The 26,693-nt window shown below is 41.9% G+C and overlaps 1 protein-coding gene across 1 annotated transcript in view; it reads right to left on the bottom strand.

The window, feature by feature from the left end:
• The window catches only part of ADAMTS17 (ADAM metallopeptidase with thrombospondin type 1 motif 17), a 192,226-nt gene that overhangs the window by 25,730 nt on the left and 139,803 nt on the right, over positions 1-26,693 (bottom strand). The window contains exons 16-20 of the mRNA XM_055717092.1: positions 26,151-26,231; positions 20,286-20,443; positions 16,209-16,368; positions 14,065-14,200; positions 990-1,194 (exon numbers count right to left, since the gene is read on the bottom strand). Coding sequence (XP_055573067.1) covers positions 990-1,194; positions 14,065-14,200; positions 16,209-16,368; positions 20,286-20,443; positions 26,151-26,231 — 740 coding nt within the window. The remainder of the gene's footprint in view (positions 1-989; positions 1,195-14,064; positions 14,201-16,208; positions 16,369-20,285; positions 20,444-26,150; positions 26,232-26,693) is intronic.

Raw genomic sequence — 26,693 nt, 5'->3', positions numbered from 1 at the left:
GGAGCCATGTTGTGTTTGTTAAGAGACGCTGTTTCTCAGTGCAAGATCCTTTGTATCCTGAGCTTCTGCAACTTTTTAAGCACACTTCTAACAATAATATTTTGCAAAAGCTCTTTCACAATGCTTTAAACAGGAGCTCACTGTTTCAAAATAGAGATAAGTAACAAGGAAAGATCCGTCCCACAGAAATGACTGTTGGTGGACAGTCCCATAACACAGTCAGTCTGGAATGAGACTGGTAGAGCTGTAAGTACTGCGCCAAGAGTATTATCTCATTGTTCAGATGAGCCTAACAGATACAATTACCAAAATTAACATGGACATCCCCTTAGGACTGCTACTCACAAAGTACAAAGTTGCTCTGTATTAGCTGAGTTCTAGTCATGAACTGTAGGCATACTCCCGGTTCACTCTGTTGCTAAACAAACACAGGATGCCTAGACCACACATCATTTGTATCTGAAATGCATTTATAATATCTGAGAATAATTTATTAATTCTGAAACTGTGTGGAGATGCATCTTTTATACAAAGTATAACCAGCTTTTCCATGTTCCTGAATTACACAAAAGAAGTTGGATAACACCCAAAGATTGTACATTCTCTGTAACATGCAGATGGTTGATAAATCTGGTATTTGTTTCAGACCACATTTAAATGGAGCCAGAAGCCCTGGTGGGTTACTATACTTTTGGCCTCAGGTCAGTGAAATGTTTGTTCCTGCTGGTCAGAGTTTTCAGATAGAAAGATACAGTTACTATAGCATGATATCTAAAACCTGCCTTAATAACTCATCTGGTATGGAATACAAACCTCAGCACCAAACTGACCATCTCAACAAATGACAATCCTACCCAGTGCCCCAACACTATGAGGCACCGAGTATGCTGACTGTGAGAACGTGCTTAATTTTAAGCACTTCGCTGGATTACGGCCAGTGTATCCAGAGCTGTGTGGAGTCTGGCTCCTTTCTTGATTCAAGTTCCTACCTTTGACCACTCCGATGCTTCCCAGATAGAAAGGCAGTCCCGTCCTTCACAGCTTTGTACTGTTGTTGGTTTGTTGCCAAGGCAGTAGAGGTCTCTCGTGTTAACGTAGGTGCCATTTTGCAGCTGATAAACACAAGTTACTTCCCGGTGCTGGACACCTTTCTCACAAGTAGCAGAGCAGGGACTCCAATGGCCAGTCACCCAGCTGGGAAGAAGCCAGAGAAGAAATGTTTAAAAACTGGTGGGATAAAACATTAAGCTTCACTTAAAAGCAGTGACAAATGGACAACTCTTCCTAGATTTGTGGGTCCTTTGATGATGCTATATTGCTGTCGTGCTGAGATCATCTGATCACCTTTGGGAGATGAAGTGTGTGAAGCAGAAAATTGCTGGTATACAAGTGAATATCCACTCCTCTCTCCATGTTAGACAGAAACACAAACTCTTCATAGTTCCCTTTAACCCCCAGTCTCTACAATGTGGCTGCATTTTTCACCTCAATTAAAGACAGACTTGTCTGCAGATTACCCTATCCCACAAATATTGTAGCCTTTGAGAGATACCTGGAAAAATGGCTCGTACATCTCATGCACATCGCTGTGCAGTGGAGCTGTGCAGCGAACCTATACTTACCGCGTACAAACAGGGATGATGCTACAGCCAGACACCTAGCCCAGCCTGGTTCCTCCACTCCCTCTCTAGCCTGCCATTATATGAGCTCAAAGCATATATATCCTCTACATCCCAGACTATTGGGAGACAAAGACAGCTCCTGCCTCACTTTTAGTTCACCCTTTCACGGCCGCTGATGAAATTTCACTTTTCACAGTTGGGCCTTCCAGGATGTTTAATCGGAATCTCATCTGTTTGAAGTTCATGGCATTAGGGGCCTCAAAAATGGAGAATAACTGGCCACGTTCATTCTTAAAAAGCTTGAATTGAATTTAATTGCTAAGGCTCAAGAAGCACTCAAAAACCCAAGACTTTCCTTAGAGAAAGGATCCTACAATGTTGTTTCAGAGGTGCCGTAGCTCACAAGGATGTGCCATAACGCAGCCTGGATGGGAGCATTTCTCTGAGCCTTTGGGATTCATTTACTTTGTAAGCACACTTCAGTTGCCATTTCCTTCCCCTTTGATCAAAGGGTGCTGGGAACAAATACATGGCCTTTGTTGTTGTTGTTGTTTGCTTTGTTATGTCTTTAAAGGCTCTTTGGCAAACACCCAGCACAAGGTTGTGAGGTGTCGGGGTTCCTCCAAAGTAAGGAACGCATGGCTGCTATGAGCAGTCCCAGCTGTGGGCACGCAAGGGAAACGAGGCACTCGCACCCTGCTGCCTTCCAGCCCAGCATACGGCCAACCGAAAGGCTCCCACTGACTCCAGCGAGTGCTGTAAGCACCACTGTGGTTAGAGCTGGGCTAGGAGGAAGTGAATAAAATGTCTGCGAAGAATCTGAATTAGGAAGTATGTACGGAGGGACAATTCTTTTCCTAAAGACAAACAGCACCGATATTTATGCTTCCTGCAATCTGTCAATGAGGAACATGTTCTCTGTAATTACAGGCATTCCTGTATGAAGTGAAAGACTGGAACAATAACTGTGCAGGCACTGTGCACCGGAAGGCTATCATGCCTTTCTCACCAGGTAATTAACCTTCTGGTCTGTTATTTAGGACTGTCATCAAAATTAGTATCCTTACACCATGAATCTTTTACTTGTCACCCAGTCCTGGGTTGTCTATTATGATAAGTGGCTCAAATAAGACTTCTCAAAAACAAGTCTGCTCAGAAATACTATGTGATTTTGCTGAAGGGTCCCATATTTCAGGTAGAGCACCATATGTGCCAACTTATTAACCAAATTTCCTTTGAAATTGCTGTGTAAACTTCTCCTAAACAAATAAAACAACCATTTTCCATCTTCCCATTCCTGAACAGGGAAAAATCATTCAGCACACTTTGTAGAAACATCTTCACTTGGTGCAATTGTCAGGCATTCATTTGCCAAATGCTATGACTGATGACCTGGTGTGACAGCACTGACGACTGCATTGACAGTGAAGGCAGAAGCCATTTGGTTTGAGCAGGATGGGATCGGGCAGGCTGGCCATCTGTCTTTTGTGGAACAGGGCCCCGCTCAAATGTTCCTGTGCATTAAAGCAGTTGACACATCTGTGAATTTCTGTTGGCTAAAACAGCTGGCAAGACACCAAACGTGTTTCTCTAGACAGTAGTTTTGGTGCATCTCTGTGGCTGAGTGCTTAGTATTTTACTTACAGAATGGGAAAATGCCAGCTGAGTAATCGACTACTAGGGCTGAAAAGCTGACAAAAATAGCCTTGAAGTGCAGAAATTAGTGTTCATGAAAATTAATAGCCAGGCTCCCTTGATATCAGCTGGGCTCTGCCTTGTCAGAGCAAATGTGGAGGGAGTTATCTATCTGGGTGAAGGAACCGCTCAGCAAGGGCATGCATGGAGGGGGCAAGAGTGACTTTGCTTTATGAGCTGAACGTGAGTCACCGGGCCGGGAACGGTTTCTGTACAGGCTCTGCTGAACTAATATTCACTTCAGCACTGTACTCCCACTGTGATCTACAGCTACTGGCAAAAGAAAAAGGGACTGAAAGCAAAGCAGAAAGATAAAAATACATTCTTGGCAGAGGCCGTCTGTGAGCTTGCATTTAGGATGGGCAGCACGCAGCGTGCCAACTATTTCCAAGGTGCCTTAAGAAGTAAGGTTATGACTTTCCTTTCAGGAAAAAAAATGCCTTTTTCATATATATTTTTTTGGTTGTTGGATGGGAGAAATCACCTCGTTTCTACCGTGTTTGGTGTTCTCTAGTTAGTGTTGCTCTAGCACAGATATGACACGGTGTAACTGGGAAACTGGCACAGAAAACCCAAATATTATCATCATGAGAAGAATGATTGCACAGGGCATGAGCCAAACCCCAGGGAATCAATATAAAGCTGTGCCTGTGGTGAAAATGCAGTCTCCAGCTTTTTTGTCAGAGTGGCATCTGTATGGCCAGCTTCAGCTACCGATCGACTACATCCACCCCTGGTCCAAGCCCAGTGGTTACAACAAGGTGGGGCAATGATGTGAAGGATCACTGAAACCTCACAGCTCACTCTGTCTGACTGGTGACAATGGCTGCTTACATGGAATCAAAATACTTAGAAATTAAAGGCTGTTTGAAAGTGGTGGTTTTAGTTTCATACCCAAGAGACAAGTGGCAGATTAAATATTTGAAGAAGAATAATAATATCAGTAAAGTAGGCTATTTTCAAAGGCATCAAGGGGATGATCACTTTGACCACAAAACTTCAACCTCTCAGTAAAATCTCTGCTTGGTTCAATGGCTTGTAAAATGATCTGGCAAACAAGTAAATGCGAGTCGTATGTGCAGCACTGGCAGCATGCTGATGTTCCTCCACAGTTCTCCCAAAGCTCCCTTCATAAGCAGCTGAAAATATATTTTAGTGCCTCTGACACAGAATCACTGCAACTGTATTTCAACCACATCATTCACAACCAAAGTGGAAAGATAAGGGATGTATGGATAAAGTGGTTAAATATGAAAATTCCTGCCAGTTCATATTTGGAAAAGGCATGTGCAGCAAGTTATTAGCATAATTACTATCTGCAAGTAATATACATACAGGGAAGAAAAATGTGATGTACAAGTAGTATCACATTATGGTTACTATTAAATTATACTACAGACAGATTTTCCTCTCTATCTGTCATTACACCTTTTGGACACACCTGGATATGTTTAAGAATAAGAGTTACTTTTCATTTTTTTAAAAAACAGTAAGTATTTTTTCTTATGAAAATGTAAAAATAATTCCATTGTTCTAACTCAAAACACCAAGCTAGCTCTGTACTATTAACTAAGCCAATTAACTGTTATACACTAAGCCCTGTGTATATCATACAGAGCATTTGGCTTCCAGTTACATTTTAAGCCTGTAAACTGATCTTAGGGATTGCTTGACACCACAGTTCTTTTCAGTTTGGTCTTTCCCTCCTAGGTTACAACCTATGTTCTGTTGGACCATGCGAGTGCTCTAGCTGGAGTCTCTGGAGAGCTTGTCTTTTTCCAACAAGCACTGATTTACGTGACAAACACACTCCTTTTTCTCACAACCACTGGGATGGCTTTATCCTTGGCATTATTTTTTGTAATCCTACCTCTATAGAAGACTCAAGAGCCAGATGATCCCTGCTGGTGGTTAGATTTAGGAAGAAAGTGACGAGCTTTTTAGCGCAGATTTTTCTACCCAGTCAGTGGCTGTCTTTCTAGCTAAAAAATGCCCACAAGGGTGTGTTTTTCTATAGCCTCAAAAAGCTGGGATGGGCAGGACATGCAATCTGAGAGGGCTGTTTTAAATCTGTCTTCTGAGTCTCACTCAACCTCTGACCTCTCAGTATCTCTGCTGAGGAATTGGGAGTTCTTCTTCTAATCTGCTTTGGCAACACTCATCTGGCAGGCCCCTGGAGCAAACTTGAAATATCTTTTGGAGGTTCAGTTCATCATTTGATCTTTCTATGGTCTGGATTAGTCATTAACCTTGAATTATCCACTCTACCTACTTGCCTAAGACTCCCACATTTTCTAGGAAAAAAATTGTCTACAGCACTATGCACATAAACCCAGGGGAGATGAATGTCTGCAAATGAAGACTTGTAGCTAAGGATTTGGGAAAAAGTGCCATGAAGATAAAATGAGTCAAGGCTGAAGGATGGAATGGAGGAGCGCAATTAAAAGACCTGAGGCCACTTTCAGAGATCTGTAGCCTTTTATAACATAAAGCCATTACATGTTCTAGGGTAAATATTGCAGCCCATTAAATTTCACCTAGTTATATCTGTCTTGAGCCCCACAGAAGACCGGTGCCTGCAAGCTGGTACTGTTCTGCTAACTAAACATCCATGACATATTCACACATGCACTCACTATCTACAGGGATTGCATTACTTTTGTTCCCTCCCCAATGCTACAGTGAAATTAATTTTCCTGCTTTCACAGTAATAGCTTGGATGTGATCAAAGGCACATTTGCAATAACACAAATGTTTCTGTTTTTATTAAACCTGGTTCTTTAGAACTGGCTCTTAACTACAACTAGTTATGAGCCTGTACTACTGCTGAACAAAGTAACAGAGGAATTTACTACCAAACAAGACATAGCTGGTCTGAATAAGCACTTGTGACAGAAACTAATCTAAAGCACTGTAACGTGAGGCTTCTATTTCTAATAGATTTTATTGCATACCTTTTGGTTTAACGTACACTGTTGCACTAATGTACATGTAAGGGTAACTCCATGTCTAGTTAGCACATGTCTAGTTTTGTCTTTAACACCAGTTTGTGATGCAAAATCGTGTTGAAGTTGCTCAGTTTTCTGAGGCACCTGGGTGAAATTGTGGCTCTACTGATGTTAGGCAAAACTCAGACCAGCTTGCAGTGGGGCCAGGATTTCACACTGGATAATTTTAACAAGGACAATTGGAAAAGATTTCTGAGAATCAGTCACGTGGAATTGACAGTCAGATATTTTTTGCTTACAGCTATCAAACTAAGTTCATGTTTGAATATGCAGAAGCAAGAAAACACTGTTTACAAATGGACTCATGATTTCCATGGAACACGCACACTCTACTATTGTATCTTTCTCTCCCTACACACTTCGAAAACTCTTCACTGTATCTCTGTTATACTGGGGTCAAAATAATCAGGTGAATCTTGATTTTGGGAACAGGTTGTGCCACACCCGGTCACTAGAAGTTGGGGTTTTTTTTTTGGAAAAAAGTACAAGGAATCTAGTAGAATAATACAGCTGCTGATGTCGAAAGTAGGACTCCAAGACTAACATTCCTGTCTGATTGCCTTTATAAACAGTGCTCAGTAATTTTCCAGTACAGTAGTCATTCTGCTAACGGACTTGCCAACTTTCACTCACACAGGTTTCTTTTTTTCTTTAGTGATTATCATTTTGACAGCTTTATTTTTTTTAATTTCTCACCAATTATAAGATCAGCCACAAGACAATGTTTTATAATTTACAAGCACCTTGGGAAGTTGTTTTTTTTTTTAAATGGAAGACATTGTATTCTCCCTCCTCCCTCCTCGAAAATGAGCAGATGGCTCAATTTTGGAGGACTCAGTGTGGTGTTGGTGTCCTTCTTGCTGGCAGCTGCCTGAGTACACTAAGGCACAGAATATCAGCACTCTCAGAGCCCTTTTGCTGCGAGTTACCCCTACCCTGATCCACAGCTGGTTTACCTTTGATAGCGCAACTGGTGTCCAGCTCCATTCCCTGCCTTTCAAGGTAGGCAGTGCCTTTTCCTCAGCTCACACCACAGGTTGCAGTGTGAAGAGCATTACAGCAGGCAGCAGTAGGAGTGAATTTCACAATTAAATATTTTGCTAGATTATCCTGCTAATCCTTCTTTGTGGGTAAAGAGTGTGCTTGGCCTGAAGAGCCTCAAACCAAAGAAACACAGATCATTTAACATTTTAAAACAGGGCAATGTTCAACTATAAGGTTGTTGAGTCAAACATTATAATGGGAAAAACTGTGATGTAAGCCAGCCTGGGTGTTTACACCAAAGCTAAGAAACCTGTCTCATGACTCCATGTGAAAACTAATGCCAAATTAACTTCTGCTCTAACAAGTCATCTTCAATTATTTGATGTAAATGCATTCAGCAGTAGCTAACAAGCTCTGCTCATTCTACTCTCTCCCTGTTCCCAAGCCTCCTCTCCTTTTCCAGAATTGCTCTGCTGAGTTGAGTTGCTGGATTGGCTTGAAAATATCTTTTTGTCCTTCAGTAGTTAATTAATTACCGATTGCCTGTTGCTGCCTACAACCGGAATAAGTGTGATTTTGTCTCCTTCTAGTGGATGGTGACAACCAGAAGCGCCCACAACAGGACATCAGCTCACAGTCACAAAGGTGCCTCCTAGAAGTGTCTCGGGCTTTCTGGTCTGCAGCATTTGGCTTCTACTCCTGCAAGACCTGCCGGAGACCTGCTGCAGCTGCCCAGGGCCAGCAGCCCGGGCTGGTGTCCCCGAAGAGCAGCCACCAGAGCGCAGCATTGCCCCCTCGCTCAGCCGCCTGCAGCCACCGCGTCTTGCACAGTGTCCAGCACAGTCCTGGCAAATTCATTAAGCTCAAACTGATTCTAGAGATCCCAACTCCAGTTTTGGGAAGTACTTCAAAATGAGCTCTTACGTGGTGCCTCCTTGGATCAGAGGGTGCTAACATTGCTATTTATGCCAGATTTCCAGGCTAAAATGATTTGAAACCCTCCTTATGGCTGTTCCTTCTTTTCTTTTTTTTCATGTAACCAAATTCAAAACACACCAAAGGAGATGTTTCTTACTACAAGGAACAGATAAGGTTTTGAACTTGTTGCCATTGACCCTTGTGGATGATAAACATCTGTACAGGTTCCAAAAGAGTCTGACTGCATTAATGACAGAACATAATCATTTGGAACCATTAAATGTCTAGCTCAGTCCCTTCAGTTAACAGACACTCCCAATATGTCCCTCCAATTTAGTATAATTTCCATACAGCCCTGCAAGTAATTTGCTAACATTCCCAAGGAGATTTCCATCATACTGTTACCCCCTAAATTCTACTATTTGCAAGACTTCTACCTCACAAAATAAATTCAAAACTGTTCTGCTCCCTATCTACCTGTGATGATAACACAAATAAACATGGTGCAAACAGGCCAGAATCAGGGAGACAAACTGATTTCTGTATTCTTGGACTGTTAAGCAGAGCATGGTCACAGGTGGAGTCTAAAGGGAGAGGTGGACTCTTAGGCAGCAAAGGTCATACAGATAAGCAGCATGAGCTTAAATCAGACCAGGAATCAAAGCAAAGGGCACTATCCACCATCGCACACTGAGGCACCATGCTTTGAGCAGTCACTAGCCTTTCAGGCAGGTTGGAGAGGTGCTGAGCCAGCTGGGGCCTTGGCTGAGTCTTATAACTGGCTTCATTTTTTCCCCAGCGGGCACCACTGTGGTGAGTGAGCCCTTGGAGAGCACAGTGTTGGATTCCAGTCCATGATGGAAAAGTGAAAGGAGGATAGAAGGAAGAAAGAAAGAAATGATCCCTGTAGAATTCAGCATTCTCAGCAGCACGCCAGTTTTTAGAGCAGACGAGGACGTAGTGGTAAATGGATGCAACATGGGTTTCCTCCAGGCAAGACTTACTGGTTCTCTCTGATTAAAATAACTGATTTTTCAGACAAAGGAAATGTGGTAGATTTAATCTATTTGATTATCAGTAAAGAAATCCTTTTGCTGAGCTGGAATGCTTACATACGTTGGATAAACCGGTGATATGCTGGGAAACATGGATATCAATGTGCAATTTGTATGGTAGGTGAGAGCTGGCCACAGTGTAGTGCTATAAAGGAATATCAGGCATGAAAGGAATTTAGGTTAGTTACCAGTGGACTTCCTGAAAGATCTGTCTTGCATTCAATCTAATTTAGTATGTTCATTCATGACCTTGGCACAAAAAGAAGAAAACTGCTGAAAAATGGGCAAAAATGCTGACAATACAAAGTCTAGAAGCATTGTCAATGCAACAGAGGATTAGGATGTCATACAGAAAACTGAATAACCTTGACTACCGCAATAACAGAGAGGATGCAAATTAATAGCATACAGTGCAAGGTTGTGTGCTTAGGGACTAAACCCAAGCATTTCTGTGTTAAAGTAAGATTCATATGTTGAAACAAATAAGGGGGAATATATCTAGCATGACTGTAAGCCACAACTATTATGCAGCCATGAAAAAAGCAAAGCATGTATCAGGAGAGTTACTGCCGATGAAGACAGGAGAATGTGAATGTGTAAGAGTTAGAATGGACTGAGACTGGAATTCTCCATACAATTCCTGTCACCTATGCACTCAAATTACGAATATAAATATTGTAAATTAGAGCACTAGTAAAGAAGGTGACCAAGGGAATGAAGAATTGATGCATGGTCTCTGACCCAATAGGAAGTTAAAGAAAAGTAATGGATTAGCTCAGCAAAATGATGGAAGGACGCGATAACGCTGATTTGCTGTATCATATGGCACTTAGCCCAAGGCAAAGAACTAGGGAGGGAAAACACTGTGTAAGCAAAGGAACAGAGCAGAGGCAAGAACAAATGACTGAAGAATGACAATGAATAATTAAGGCTGGAAGTAAAAGATCTTGACCCACATGAACAGCAAGGTCACAGGAGAGCCTTCCAGTGAGGGAAGGAGACTGTGGAGCTAAATCAGTTTACGGAAAGGAGTCTACGATATGCTGCTAGTAGTAGCAGAAAACTAAGCCTTGGACTCAGGAGATACTTTCAAGTCTTAAACAGTGAAAATAAGGGCTCAGGTCTCCTGTGGCTTTCTGTAGACGAAGGCAGGGATTTCTGGTTTTTATGCTGTTGTTAAGCATCTGTGTAGGAACACCACATATTTAGCAGGTCCCTGAAAGAACTCAACCTCTATTAATATCTATTACAGCAAAGAGGAGGAAAATTAACAGTGTTTGCATACAGGCCATTACAAGTCTAACAGTTGGGAAATTTCATGTGGTTTTGGTTCTTTTCCTGCATTAGAGGGGAGCAGTTTCATATTCATAGACCCAACCATGCATGCTGAAGTGTGTGGCCACTGGCCGACCTATGTTTTCAGTAATAACAGCTGATGTGATCTGTGATTTCTGAGTCCTGTGCCAACATGAGTGCTGGGTTTGCCTATATATTTGGGTTGGTGCTCAGTGTGCTGGAAACAACCCATACGCACCGCATGCAAGAATCCAGATTCCATCTGGTTACAGCAGGGTTTTGTAAAAAATATCTAAAGAGCTAGGCAAAGGATTAGAATAAAGAGGTGCTAATAGGGTGCAGTTGGGACAGGAAAGGAAGCTGTAAAGAATTTAATGGAAAAAGAGGGTCAAGGAACATAAAAAATAAAATAGGAAGAAAAAGAGGCATTTTTTTAAAAGGTGAAAGAGTAACAATAATAAAGAATGAAAGATTCTTTTACTTTTGCCAGTTTCAACAAAATCCTTAAGAAAATTCTCTTCTCTGACGTTTAATTTTAAAACATGTCAGTGTATCCAATCCTTTTTTCAATCATGCTTTGTTTTTTTCAGATGCTGGGTTGCAGAGTTCTAATCTTCTCCTTGGCCTCATGAAACTACTGTCCCCTGCCCCACGTTATCTGCCTCTCGCAAGAGGTGGCTGAAGTTCAAAGGGGTATCTAATTTGCAAAGCACTTCGGAATCGTGCTGGAAAAAAGGCACTGTTATTAGTATCATACCCTTTTCTCCTCCAGATCACTTTATATATATATATACATGTGGGTTATAATTGTTTTCTTTAATTTTTATTACAATCTCAACAGCAATAGCCTCATCCTCTTCCTCCATTTATACAACATGATTTCACCCCATCCCAAAGAGTTTGCAATCCAGATTATACGTGGGTTGAAAAAGGAAGTAAAGGAACAGTGTGGGATAGTGAATTAAAGTCACACAGCACATCCAAAAGAGAAACAGACCGAGTACCCTATGACCCAGTTTTGTGCTGGCCATAAGACCCTTCTCTAGAGAGGCGATTCTCTTAAATTTTGAGTAGAAGTGTAAATGTAGCTCAAAACGCACAAAACAGAGCAGGTTTGCTACAGAAAGGAAAGCATTGTTTCTTCTTCTGACCTCAGGTAAAGGGTTTAGGTCTGAGTGGAAACGGGAAAGGACCTTATTGTAACAAGATGCTACAATAATTTTACTTGAAACCCTAAAACAAATTCAAGACTCATAAAAAAAAGCATTGACATGGTGAAAGAGAATGGTTTCTTTAAGATGTTCTTGGTCAGAGAATATGCTAAGCATGCATTTCTAATATCTGGGTGGGCAAACGCAAGTGGAAATTTAAATTCTACAGAGGCACAGAGAATGTGCTTCTGAAAATGTTTCCAGTTAAAAGCATGTTAAGTGTGAAAGTGTAGTCTACATGGAGGGAGTGAGGCAGTGTGGTCTATCAGATCATCAGCAAGGATTTTGTGGCCTTTCTGGGTACTAAGCACATTTGGTGTTTGCTGTCATTGCTCTGAAAAAAATGGACCAATGAGGGTGTCACTGTACCAGTGCTAATTGCTCCTGCAGAGAACTGTGTTGAATTGTGGCTATAAATTGCCTGGTAACTCCACACAAAAGAAAGGATACCCTGGAATAACATTAAGGGTTGGACCTGAATCCCCAAAGGAACACAGTCCGGATACAGGAACAGAGTATTCCTTTCCCAGGAGGTTTTGTGTGATTTAACCTAACCCACAGGCAACCCTGGGCAGGCAGCAATGTCATGGAGACAGCGTGCAACAAGGAGGAGACTTCAACAAGGGCTCTGGGTCACGGAGAAACCCACTGAGAAACAGCACTGTGGGTCTTATGGCTCTAATAGACCTGATGGCCAAGACTGCCCTTTGTTGCTCTCAGCTAGTAGAGGCAGAAGCTGTCCACTTCTTCCACAGCTTCGTATGCTGATTTTCCTCACCTCTACCACCTGGAACACCTCCGTGTACCTGCCTGGGCTCACTCCAGTCTCCTCCCAATGGCTTCACAAAAGGTCTAGGGATGAAATATTTCATGCCAGGGTAGAAACACAAGCAGATGTTCCCTGTTTCTGTCTTTCTGAAAGAATGATATGACGGAAATCCCAGCATCACTGAATTTAGGGAACTTCCTCATGGAAATGACAGTTGCTTCTTTGAAGTCATTGGGAGTCTGGCTCTCCTTACACACCTAGAAGCACGTGGGGTATCTCGTTACACCTTTCAGTACCCCTGAAAGTTGTATGGCCACAATATTGTACAGCAGCAATAACAGGCAGTGCAGACAGAAAATGAAACAGACTAGCCTTATTGATGGATTACCTGACACTGGATTTCACTGCTTCAGGGCACTTTAATCAGAGTGCAGGTCTAATTAGAGGGAACCGTGCTGTTTCTCATTTTCTCTATTGTTTCTGCCAGCACGATTAGCTTTGTAGGTATGTTTCCCTGGCTTGTCTGATTATAAAAGATGCAACACCTAGCAGGTTGTTTTGAATACACTTTTTTAGATATTGTTGAGCTTTGTCCTAAATGGGTTTTATGTTCTATATACTATGAAAACTGGATAGTTTTGATAAACTTTACTGCAGACCAAGAGTGAACTTTTTTTTTAGTAAATAAATGGAACAAATTCATTTGCCTTCCTGTGTTTTGCCATTTTGGCCAGAAATATCTTTTTTTATACAATGCAGATCAAAACTGATTCAGCAAAAAGTGCTTGCCAAATTAAAAAGAGTGCTATTTATTACTTTTAGAACTTATTACTATTAGATCTCTAATTATTGCTACTGATGCAGAAAAGCTCCCTTACTGAGGAAAGCATCTGAAATGTGTTTCGTCATCATTTCTTGACTTCAGCAAGGTACAGCAAGATTCCAAACCTATGCAGCTGTTGCTAGACATGGCACAAACTTCACATGAGGAAGAGACACTCTTCACCTACAGACTCCCAGTCTGAACTATGCTAATACAGATCAGGCATGCAACACAGCAGGTCAGCTACAGTGCTTAAAGGCTGGGAGCTGCCTGCGAGGTTTTTTTGTAGCACTGTTTCACAGATCAGATCCTACTCTGTGCTGATTAAAAACACCAAAACCACGTTTGGATATGCAGTCACTGCACTCTTGTCTAACTTTATAGTGCATGTTGCTCTGTCACCCAGGAGGCAGCCAAGGGGAAAAGAAAACCATCCCCAAACAATGCATGAGGGTGGCTTGCATGGAATCTGGCCTTAATGGCCATACATTAAATGGACTCGAAGGTAATGAAAATCTGACCTGCTCAACAAAAGGAAATTAATATTACAGCTGGTTACTATGGTTAACAATGTTTCCCAATACTTTTAGACATTTTCACCAGGTTCACCAGATGGAGGCTTTGGAAATGGGCAATTTGTTAAGGAAAAGGATATTGGGTTTTATTATTTTTTAACTCCTTACCGTGACTGGCAGGGGTGTGTGTTACATTTCCTGACCTGGGGCTCGGGGCGATTCACTCGTTGGCAGTCACTGTCATTCACCAGTGTCATGGTCTTGTTAATAATTCGAGTACAAGACACAATGGTTTTCCGTTCACCTACAAGTCAAATAAAAAACAACTCTGAGTAAGGAAACCAGTGGCTAAGAACAAAACCATATCAACTCAACCAAAACTTAAAAGCTAGGAGCAACCTACTATCTCTACAAGATGTAATGTACACAGACCTACCACCTCTGCACGCAATCTTATTTCCCACTTCTGTTTTACCTTTGTAGTGTTCTGGTTTTTTTTCAGAACAGCTACAAATCTTTCCCCAATAATTGTGAAATTGGCTGCTATGCAGGAACAACACATTAGGCTTTCTCTTTCTAGTATTTAATGTGGAAACAATCTTGGAAACAATTTGCTTTCATTTCTGGTTCCTCTTCCACATGTAGCTGTGCCCTGTAATCACCTAGGACAGATGTGCCAACTATGTAAGCTGAAACTACACAACCATCCACCCCTCAGTGACTGTAATGACAGGACAGCTGCCTCTTGCTGCTCTCCATTCAGGAAGAGTCAGTTTGAAAAGGAGCGACCAGGGTTCAAGAGTGATAGACTGAGCTTGTTCATATTTCACAAAGCGGTGAAATTAAGCCACCAAAATAAGTTATTTCTCATCTCCTTGTTCTCCAGATGTACTACTTTAAAACCCCTGCCAGCAGGAGACATCTTAGGAGTAGTCAGCATTTCTCACACAAACTGTCTGTGCATCAGGAGATTCAGGAATGGCAGCAGCGTGGCCCTCAGGTTTCAGCCTTCTGCTGTGTGACATCAGAAAAGCTGTGCCTCAGGGGGGCATGACAGAGCATGACAATGACCAGTTGTGACAAGGAAAATGCCATTCCCCCACCGTGTACTTTTTGCCTTACCACTAATTATTTTGGTTTCTTAAGATCCTCTTTTAACCCTGAGTCTGCATCAAATTGAGTTTATTCATGATCTGCAGCAGATAATAAAAAACAACTCAAATCCTGTTAATGAATTATGAAAGTCTGTATGGAAGGAAGAAGGCCCTTTTCAGCTTGGATAAGTAGTAAAAGCATCTAACAAGCAAAATATAAGAGGTGAATTGACATCCAAGCTACTACTGGTGGGTGCCATGTTGCCAGGTACTGATTTAATTATGTGGCAGGCTAGAAACACAAATCCAAAGAGCCACAAACAAATTTCCTACTCACTCATGTGATGGTGTAATGGCTCTAAGAAATTACTGTTTAAACATATGAGTAAAAGTGTCCACTTTAAATGGAGTTCTATTTACAGGAAAAAAACAAATCCATGATTTCAGTACAGTGAGGGCAGTAAGCTTGACAACATGAAGATGAGCACTCTTTCCTTCTGTCACATCATATGATAAATAATTGGGTGGTTTTTTTAATTGCTGGTGAAGAAAGACTGGCCAGAATGCATGGAAATGATCTGTTTTCTCAGGGAAATCCGACTTCTTCCAGCACTGAAAATTCAATGGACAGTGGCTGACAAACCATTCTCTGGTTTCACAGGCATCATTTTCCCCCAGGGTTTCAGCAAATCTGTCCCAGCACATCCTAGGGATCATCTGAAAAGTGTGATTTGCCATGTGTACTCCCAGAAAGTCTACCCCACATTAAGAGCGTCTGATGCAATCTTCAGGAATTGTCACAGCACCACCCCCCCTGTTTCATCCCTGGGGAACCAAGTGTCTTTCAGTGAACATGCCTGAACACCTGTGAAAACTCTGCTCCAAGAATGTGACGGAGGCTTGAGATATGGGGCTGCACACGGCGCCTTGAGTCATCTGTGGAGCACTAATCCAGGTGCAGTCCCAGCCTACGGGTAACGAGCCGACAAAGCAGTGTCCCTGCCAAAACGCTGGGTGAAAATTAACTGTGGGGATGTGGATGATAGCTGGGAGAGCTGGTGAGAATGAGCTCTCCTTTGAGTTCATTATGGCAACATCCATTCCCATGGCCAGTTTTCTTCATGCTTTGGCAACACTGCCTTCTGCAGGCACCTCTCTAATGCCTGGTGTCTGCAAACACCAAACAGCAAGTCCCACCAAGCTTCCAAATAGCCTTACCCCCTCCACACTGCACGCTGCATCCTTCCCATCCGCTGTGCGTCCAGATGTACAAAGAATCCTGTTGCTTTTCTGGCTCGCTTCTGTTTTCAGCAGTATAGTTTACAGGAATGGTGTATTCATAATGAATTCCATAATTCTGGTCATGAAATAACAGCACCTGGTTCGGCAGGAAAAGAAAGCCTGTTACAACACACTGTGTACTGGGAAAGCCACAGACTGCAGAGACAGTAATGCTGGAAATGCTGTCTCTGGCCAAAATTTCTGAAATATAAGCACCTCGTGAAAGGCAACAAAATCTTTATCTAGAAACCTGAAATTACAGTGGTATTGGTAAAACAAGGCATCTGCGGGAGCAACAACTGCTTATGATTTGTGACTATTCAAAACAGTCATGGAGATGTTTAAACCTGAAATATGGTGCATAACTTTGTTTAAACCTTAAATGTGATCAGCAGGCCACTAGCTATCTAAAGAGAAATATAAGACAACAGGAAGCATTACACCAGCAGTTTTCATGTAACAACTATTTTAATGAGCATCTAGAGTCAAAAAGTCACTCATCGTGTCTGTTCTACCCTTCTTTTCTAGAAAGCAAGCTGTCGGCAAGCCTTATGCAGAGACTCAGGCTTATGGCTGGGGACCACTGTAGAGAATGGGGAGCTCTGGGTTAACGCTGTGCTGTTTATGGATCACGGTCCTGGACAGCCTGCTCTACGCTACCCTGCCTGAGCAGGGGGGGTGGATGAGACAACCTCCAGAGGTCCCTTTCAACTTCAACCATTCTGTGATTCTGTAAGCTACAGAATTTACGGAAAGAGGAATAGGGAAAACTGCTTATTTTTTCACCACAGGCAGACGACAGTTCTGGTACTGTTTTGATTTACGTGTTGGGTTTCATTTAGCTCTCACTTCCACTGGCTTGGTCAGAAGTGAGTAGAAGATACCCCATGAAGTATGAGGTCCATGGAATCTGAGTTACCACACTATTAACAAATATCATAGAAGTACTACTGTAATGCTGATAGTATGGCTTTAGACTTACTTATACTTATTAACCCATAATCTCAGCGGCGTTAGGAGAACTCTGCTGGCTCTTGTCACCTACTGAAATAGGAGCAGCACCTTATCAAATGAGATATTTTAAGCAGGGCTATCATAAGTGAAGCAAGCAGCTGCCCAATTAAAAAAAGCAAATTTGCAAATGCTATTTTCACAAAAAAATAATTTTCCCATTCAAATTTGCAGAAATCACTCGTACTTAACCAGTAATCTCACTAAAGCTGTCACAAGCTCATTTAACCAAAAAAATAACATGTGCTGAAAGAAAAGGTCAGCTTGTAGCCACTGACATCCTGGAGGTCTGTGCAATGAACACCGTAGGGCTACACAAACTCAGCACCTATGAGTTGCTCTGCACAGGGCATAATCCTGGGCAGAAAAGTGTCTTCCAGAAGATGTGGGGAACAAAGATATGATTTTGCTTCAGCTACAGAGGGAGCCTTACTACTGGAACTGAATACCAAGCTTGAAACTAGCCAGCCATCATTACAGTTTCAAAGATGATTATCTTTTTCTAAACACAAGTCAAAATACCAGGCAGTCAGTGGCAGAGAACTCAAGTTCTGCTCTGGCTTTCTTTTAAGTGCACAAGATACGAACAGCATGTTCTACAAAATTGATCAATCAGTCTTGTCTAAAGGATCTTTACACTCTGGGAGTGTTTGGTTGTCCTCCGCTGCTGAGAGGAGGTCTAGCACAGGCCTAGTTACACAAACATTAATTTCTCCAAGAAATACACTTACAGCAATTCACTTGAAGAAATGCCTCAAGTATTAAAAACCAGCTTCTAAAAAGAAATTCTTATTATCTCAATATGGGTGCAAGACTAGTGAATCTAAAGGCCCATATGAAACCAATTTCATGCAATTTCGTAGCCATATATAATTGGGTTGTGTGTGTATATGTGTGTATAATTGGTTTCAAATGCAGGTCACAATGGATTGACTGAAGCTTCTGGCTCTTTGTCAGTCCAGTGTATTCCACCACTGTTTGAACAACAGTTTTCTATTTAGAGGTTACTGGTAACCATCCTACATTTCTTGCGTTGAAAGAATGAAACCCACTACCCTGTATGAAGGAAAAGATTAATATCTGATTTGAAGAAAAGACTTCATGTCTGCTTTGTTTACGACTGGCAGTGATTTTAAGCCACATATTTTTTTAATGGTCTGGTAACTTTTAGTTTCCTCCTTTTTAATTATTTCTGGGAGGGAAGGTGAAGAAGGAAACCTCCTCTTCATTGCTTTCATTGCTTTTCATTGAGAGGAGGAAATTTCCTCCTCTTGTATCTGCTGAAAATGCCAGTCTGTAGCTGGAGAGGATACTCACAGAGACCTTCACAATCACTAGTTTTTTACGTTACCTACTGCTTAATGAGAGGGAAATGACAATTTCTTTAAAAACAAAGCTCTTCTGATGCTGAAGTTCACAAAATGCTTCTACTAGTTTTTACTGCAGTGCATCTCAACCAAATAGTCCTCTGGAAGTTTCCAAGAGCTGGCAAAGGAACCCTGCACAGCATCTTCACAAACGGTACCTGTGCAACTCCTTTTTCTTACATGAGGTTAGGAAGACCTTGGCAGTACAAGACACTTTGTCAGAGTCCTGGTTTCAGGAGGAAGACTTGTGTTAAGGCCAAAGTCAAGCAGAAGCTGATTTTTCTGATGATGAAGGCTCCCGTATACACCTGTTTTGTGTGGGCAGACCTTGAATTACGTGGCTGAGTCAGGAAGGTGCTAGTGTGCCCAAACCTGCACTACAATTCCAATAATAACCTCTTTGAATTCAGCTTTACACCAGTCAGTACGTGAACCTGGTAAACTCACTCATCTGCCTGAGAAAGCAAAGACAAAACACCTCATGTTCCTATGCAGCATATTTTGACACAGAGAAAGTACTGACAAAGTGGAGTAGTATTACAAATTTTTGTGTCTGTGTGAAAAGTTGAAGCAACATTTGAGCTTTTCAAACTGGGCCATGAAATGTTGCACAATGAGCAAAAATTCAGGTGATAAAAAGGAAAGACTTCTGATTTTTAGCAGTACTCGCAGATAGCCTTCAGTGAACAAACATGGCAAAAAGTCGCAAGGAAAAGAAATATCACACAAATATAACTGGATTAAAAAAGTTACAGGAAACAATGCATACATTAAAATACTCTACATTTCTATGCAAACCTTGCTATAGAAACTGTAAAGCTTTCTGCAGACTTTCAACTAGTAACACATATATGAGACAGGCATTATTACAGCTGTCTCACAGATAGAAACATTAAGGTTACCACCAACATTAAGGGACTGGCCCATGAGTCACCCCATCACCCATTAGTGACAGGACTGAGACTACAATCCTGTTCCTCTCACCCTTGTGGACTTCTCATTCATGTTCTCATACAGCAGCCATACGACTGTATATAAAATGACATGCTTGGTTAACAAAAGGATTATGCTGAACATTAGGAAAACTTTCAAGAACACTTTAAAATACATAAAATAGAAAAAACAACATAAAGAAACCAAGGTACATTTCTGTGTGTGACTAAGTCACTACAGAGGATAAAATTGACATCTATCATCTGTACATGCCAAAACTTCATCTCTTCTGTCAGAGAAATGGTGTATTTAAATACAGAATACATTCTGGCATAAACTGAGAAGATATTTTGGCAGATATCCTTTCATGTGTGTGAGTGGGTATGTCCATGAAATAAAGAAGGTGTCTGAAAACCTACATCCTCTAGAATAGACCTATCACATTGTCTGTGACACATTACAGCGGACTGACTTACTGGGACACTGCATGTTCTCCCAGAATAAGAGCATCATTTATTTTTAAGTAGGGAGCTGGGTTTTTTCAGCCCTTGCCATGCTGCAAAAGAATGTAAAGAGAAGCACTACAGCATACCTTTAAAAAACTCTGGTGAGGAAGCAAACAATCAAAATTTAACTTTCAGCTAGGATATAAGCCCTTTATGTTGCATCACTTAAGAAACACAAACAAAGGATATAAAGTTACCATCAAGTGCAGTGGTATTTTAGTTGGTCCTTTGGCAGAGATTTTCTCCCACAGACCCCTTCGCACGTACCGGACAGTAGTGCCTGCGATCTGAAACTCACCAGGAAGCTCAATTTTCCAGTCGCTGTTAATGGATCTCTTACTGGAATCTTTTAAAGCTGGAATGAATCAAACACCATGGAATGTAATGTAAGCAAATTTGTAATTACAATATAAACTATTAAGCTTCTTTCTCAGCCCACCTGAAGTACAAGATGCAGTAGCCTTGTAATGGACATGAGTTTAAAAGAAAAAAAGTATACTTCTAGCTGACTCATCATAATGCTTCTAACTTGGACATATTCTGTATTTCAGTTGATGAAGGCATTTCTAGTTATATTAGAATTGCTATTAAGTAACAGTAATGTCATATAAACTGGTCTTGCAAAAGTTTTACTACCTAAAATTGTTACGTTATGCTTTCCAAATAAGCAATGTTCTCTGTTTCAAAACTCTGAGGCATCCTCTGTGCCATTCCACTGCCAGAAAATTTAAAGGGAAGAAAAAAAGAGTGTGCAGAAGGAGTTACAAAGGAACTAAAAAGAAGGAAATATAACTACCCACTGTCCTTGAAAAAATTCTACTAATTTAGGACTAAATTGTGGAAATCTTCCACAGTTTGACCTGTTTCAGGAGCATGTCCAAAACCTACACATACTTATGGCATATTGTTGAATTCAGTTACATATACAGCCCTGCTTTTGCAAAGGAAATCTTGCACAACTGAAATGTTTTTCAGCGAAAAGAAATTTAACTTGGATTTGAAACTAATATTAAAATACTACAGCATTGTACTAATAAGAAAGAACCACAAAGCAGAAGTGACTGACTAGGAAAGTGCAAAACTTACTAGCCCATTTTCTTTAACCAAGCTAGGCAGAGTGCAGATTGTAAGCAGAGAGCATAATTAGAGAACAACCAGTTAGAGCCATAATTCTTCCTGGAATAATCTCAATATTATTTGTCAAAGGTTACATGAGAAACATGTAGGCATGCATGTAAAATGAACATGCCTGGAATATCTGGTACATTGAAAATTAACATGTAGATAACTTTAAAGATTTTTTTCAAATCGAACTATTTAGATTTTAATCTTAGAAAAATGGATGGTACCATAAATTTGGACAAATATACCAAATTGGCAGACATGATGTAAGAATCTAATACCACCGAATAGCTGCTTGGGTATAACCTGAAGATACTTCTGGTAAAACCCTTATATACTTGCAGTGTTATACTCTTACAGCTATTAAAACTGGTACTTGGGGTGAAACTATGAGAGCACCAGTGGCTGTAAACCGAAGCCTGGTTTGCAAGGCAAGATCTGTGTGCTGTTATGTAGACTGCCCAGCCTGAGACAGCTTAAAGTCTGGCAGCAGCTGGGTTCAGAGATTCTCATTCAGACAGCATATAAGGAAACCATTTCTAATCTTCTAGCATTAACATAAAATTTATAGATCATTTATCTCTAAACTCTCCTGCCAAATGCAGCAAGACAACTCTGCATAATCTTTTTTTAGTTTCCAAGCAGAACCAGCTTTAGAAACCATATTTTCCTAAGCCCTCCTTGAGAAAAATATCAATCAAATGTCTGCGTTGATACCCATATGAAGATTTTTCATTCAATTTACTGACTGAGCATCATTTGCAGCATCTAACCTCTGGGGAAGTCTGAGGCCAGGGAAGGTCACAATGTCCTCTGCAGCTGTGTGTGCCTTTCTGAGGATCTGCATCCCAGGGAGTTACTGGAGAAAGGTGAAATAACTTTCTGTCCTGGACACAACCTTTCTGACAGCTCTCATGGTCCCATTAGAGGCTCCAAAATCAGGGTGAAGGGAAACTGCCAAGTATGGTTTCCCCAGGAGGAGTGGGAGGTATGTGGGGGAATGTTTTTTTCTGAGGGAAGTCCTTTTTGGCACACAGGCTAAAAGCATGATGATGTCCTGGTATTTGCATTCTACAGCAATACAACTCTGTTGGCAGCTTACTTTTCTTCCTGCTTTGTTCCTCAATCTACAAAGTACCTTCTGCAAACTTCAGACACAATTCTGCAGCAGGACTGCTTTCCTCTGCCAAAGCCTGGTGGCCTCCAGGCAGATCAAAGCAGCCATCACACCGGCCTCAAGGAACTGTGAACATGAATAATCAAAGCTGTGGATGAGATAAAACTATCTCCATGCAGTATGGCTGACTAGTAAAGATATCAGGGCATGTGCTCAAAACAGTGTATAAGAGCTTGAATGACTGTAACTGCTTCGGTTCCAGCTCATCATCAAAGAAAGATAGCTTGCTGATGAAAAACAAAATGTTTAATCTTTGTGGACCTCTTTTCTGTTTAAGGTTTGATTTTGATTGCTTCAGGCACTGCTCCCTTAGTGGCTGAGGAGAAAGTGTTTGGAAACAGCCCCGTTTCCAAAAATGCTCCTTGAGGATTGCAGGAATTGCAGTGGCGACTCAGCAGAGTATTTTGGCCAAAGTGTTTTTGTCGCTGGTTGTCTTCATTGCATGCAAGTGCCCTATCAGCAGGGATCAACACTGCAGCTATAAAACCTCCATGTCTCTTAGACACAGAGTACTGCTCTTTCCCCAATGGCTTTTGTCACATGCAATTATTGCAGGCCTGGCTCTGCCTAGCCCCAGAGACGACAGTACTAAATTCAGTGGGGTGAACGGGGCCCTTTGCCCTTACCGAATGCCAGCAGTCCTCACTGATTTAAGCTAGCACCCACAGGATTTATTCTGCCTTGGACAGCTGGCTGCAGCCCTCCTGGGATCCTATGCCTCAAATCGGGTAGTGAAGCACAGCTCTTTCTCTTTTCCACACTGTGGGTGCATTCAGGCAGTAGCAAGAATCCACTGTTACATCTCAAAGCTTTTCCTGGCTCAAAGTTGTACAGTAGAAGAGTGAAAGGAAAAGGAACCCCAGCAACAACGCGTAACTTCTTTTCTTGCTGGCTGGAAGACAGGAACTGACCAATCTATTTCTAAACCTGGCATCTAGTCAGATCTTTATTTCCACCTTGGGTCCCTCCAGCTTGCTTCCCAGCCTGTGGATACAAACTGCCGAGGCATTTCCTGTTCAAGGTGGTTTTTAAACATTACAGCCAGGCAAGGCAGCCAGCGTGGGTTGCCTGTAGGTGGAGGGAAATTCTTCAGGCACTGCTCCCAGCACATGGAATAATGATTCCAAATTATGCTGGGCTCATTTCCAAAGTGCTGTACCCGGTTCTGAGTAGAAATAGGACCTGATTGGACTCAACTTTGTCAGTGTAATTGAAATAGAAAATCCTTCCATACTCAGACCTGGCTTTACAATGCATTATGGGGCCTATCAGAGTGATTGGATTTTGTTTTCTTGGTCATCTTTTTTGTCCTATTGGAACACTCCTGCTGCTATTCTTCAGCTTAGGTTAGCAAGACATTGGGTACTTTTTCTTTGTGTCCAGTGTTCCTTGAAAGAGAAAACTCTGGAAATCTTAGAGAGGTTCTCCTGGCTCCTGACCATGAACCAAATAGCTAAAAGCACTTAGAAGCTTTAAAATAGCCAGATTTTTATCTATCTTTGTGATGCACACAGGGCCAAGTCCTGCTCCCAAATATACACAATAGTAATCTTCACCACCCAGTGGGGAAATATCTGCTTTAGTCAAGGTTATGTAGTCATAATGAAGGGCAGTTGTTAGCTCCATGTAAGACTCGCAGTGCTGCAGCTATCTGCCAAAGCCTAAACCCCGGACAAATACCCTGTGCAAATCCCACCAAGACAAACAAAAAGGCTGGCTTCCAGAAGGCAGAGTATTTGCAAAACCCAAGGAAACACTGGCTTTCATTGTTCCACCAGTGCTTTGCTATGTCAAACATCTTACGTGTAGGCGTAATCCTCTCCCAGCAAGTTGGCTGCAGCATTAGTGGAAATACTAGCAGTAGTGATACATGCTTCCTACCAAGAAGTGGCACAAGTGCCAATGCTTTTGACCTAAGGGCAGCTGAACAACATGATTTGCCCTCTTTTTTCCCCCTGAACTTGGAATGAAAGTCAGAAAACAAAAGCGTCTTTCCTAGTGATACTGCTAACTTTGGTAGCACCTCAAGACAGAAAACCAATGGCGCTACACCTGAAATCCTAAGACACAATCACGATGTAAATGTTTTCAGCAGCATCCTATAACTTAGTACTGGCTATTAATGTCTCCTTTTGGCTGTGGAGATGGAGGATTATAAGCAGAGGACATGGAAATCAGAAACCAAGGGTCCTAGTCCGAGCTTTGCTACTGACTCCCCGCATAGCCATGAGCAAAGTGCAACACATCAGTTTCCCCTTCTGCCAAACAGACAGCAACAAACTTCATAATCATCTCAGAGTCCCTACCACAGGCTTTATCTATTTCTGGAAGCAATTCCATCTTTCAGAGTGCTTTTCTATCCTAAAATCTTGCAGTGTCTCCACTCTGAGAATGTCACTTTGAGAGAACCAGAACACGCACAAGTGATAACAGTACCTAATACTTCCCAGGCTAAAGGACAGGGAAGGACAGGCTAAGGAAGATGCATCTGTTCCAACCACTGCAATGAGAATATCAGCATGGAGAAGGGCTGAAACACTGATATGGAAGGACAGAAATCATGTGTTAATAAGCTCATCAACAGCAAGAAGAGTTTGGGTTTGACAGTGCAGGGACTTACAAGCTGCAACAGTTCACTGAACAAAGGAGGAAGTCTGGGATTTTCTCTTATCCTTTTGTTTTCCCACACAGCATAAAGAATTTAATTCACCCATTTATGCATGGTCATGCAGCTCTGAGCGTGCAAAGGATTTTTCAGTGTGCTAGGTGCTCTTTTGGGCCTTGGACGATTTTCCTTCAACTCCCTGCTTCCTGTGTGAATTCAGGACAATGAGGCATTAGCATTTCTGTGACTTGGAGTAGATGGGAGATAAAGCCCTTCATCTATTGCACAGTCATGACACAAAAAGAAACACCCCTAATGTTGGAGAGAAGAGCTAGAATACCAGACTGACAGAGGTATATCTGTCTGATATGGTTGCACTTTGCCAAAGTCCTTCCAAACTTCTATCTAAGTGATTAGTAACTGAACAACGCATTTGTTGACAGACTTGGCCCTACAACCTCACATACAAATTTGACCCATCACCCGCATCTAAAACTTTGTTTCCAACAGGGAAAAGAGGAGACAAAGCCTGTTTCCCTCAAAAGGAATGCAGAAGTACAAATAAGAAGAGGATTATACAAATTGTTTGGCCTGAGAAAATAGAGGTAAGTAGACTAGAGGCTGCAGCTAGCCCATGTCGGAGTGCAGGATTAGGTCTTGAGTACAGCATCAAGTGAAAACCTGCCACTGCAGGAAATGGCACAGGGAACCTCACGGTCAGTTTATTGAGGGATATCAGCCGCCCTGTCCTGCCCCTGCTTCACTCTGAGCTGCGTGCCCTCCTATCTGCATCTCTGTCATTCCTCTCTCTAAATGCACTGTTCTCTGTCCCACTCCTTCTCAAAGTGTTGTGTGCTCCTGGCAGCTATATTCAACCCAGTGCCAAATTCTGTTCAGGAACCCTTCTGTCCATACAAAAGTATTCTCTGGTTCTTTCAGCTTGCACAGGGCCTGTAAATGTCCCATAGTATCACATCAAGCAAACATCATGAAACCAAGCCCACAAGAGCAGAGAGAGACCGCAACAAGAATGAAATCAACAGCCACTTCCAGGCAACAACAAACTTATCATCTTACAGGTCATTTAGATGAGGGCCATTTTAACAGAAAACAGAGGTGAGTTTTGAATGAAAACATTTTTTTCTTTTGTCTTTTTACCCAGAAAACTGTGAGCAGGTTTATCCTCAACCACCCTGATCCGCCGGGCACCTGCAGGGATCACAGCTGCTTCGATGTAACCTATGGCAACAAAAGAGCAGATGGATGAGAGCATGCCACAGCCGGCCAGAGGCATCAATCATTCAGTATCTCACCATGAAAAAATCAACTCCTGCACAGGTTGCGGAATGGGTAGGAAACACTTCAAATGAGATCCCTGCATTGGCAGCCAAGTTTTGCTGCTGTGACATGCATGGTTATGACTAACATTATTTCAGCCTGAGAAGAGGGAGAGAAATCCACGTGTGCTGCTTAATTGTGACTTAAGGCTTATGCTTGGACCTAAATAGATTTGCTCCCTTGAACTCACCCTGGCTCTCCTGTGGTCCTGACAGGGATGCATGCAGACTGTTCCTGAGCTGATGCAAAGCCTCACTGTCAGGAGCAACATTGCACATAACAGCACAGACATCTGTGATTTGAAATGAAGTTTCCAATAGATGTTCCTGCTTCCCCCTCCAAAAAAACCCCTGCCTAAGGCTG

The sequence above is a fragment of the Falco cherrug genome, chromosome 7 (genome assembly GCF_023634085.1).
Source record: "Falco cherrug isolate bFalChe1 chromosome 7, bFalChe1.pri, whole genome shotgun sequence".
In the NCBI taxonomy this organism is placed as follows: Eukaryota; Metazoa; Chordata; class Aves; order Falconiformes; family Falconidae; genus Falco; species Falco cherrug.
This window is presented reverse-complemented; position numbering and strand designations above follow the sequence as displayed.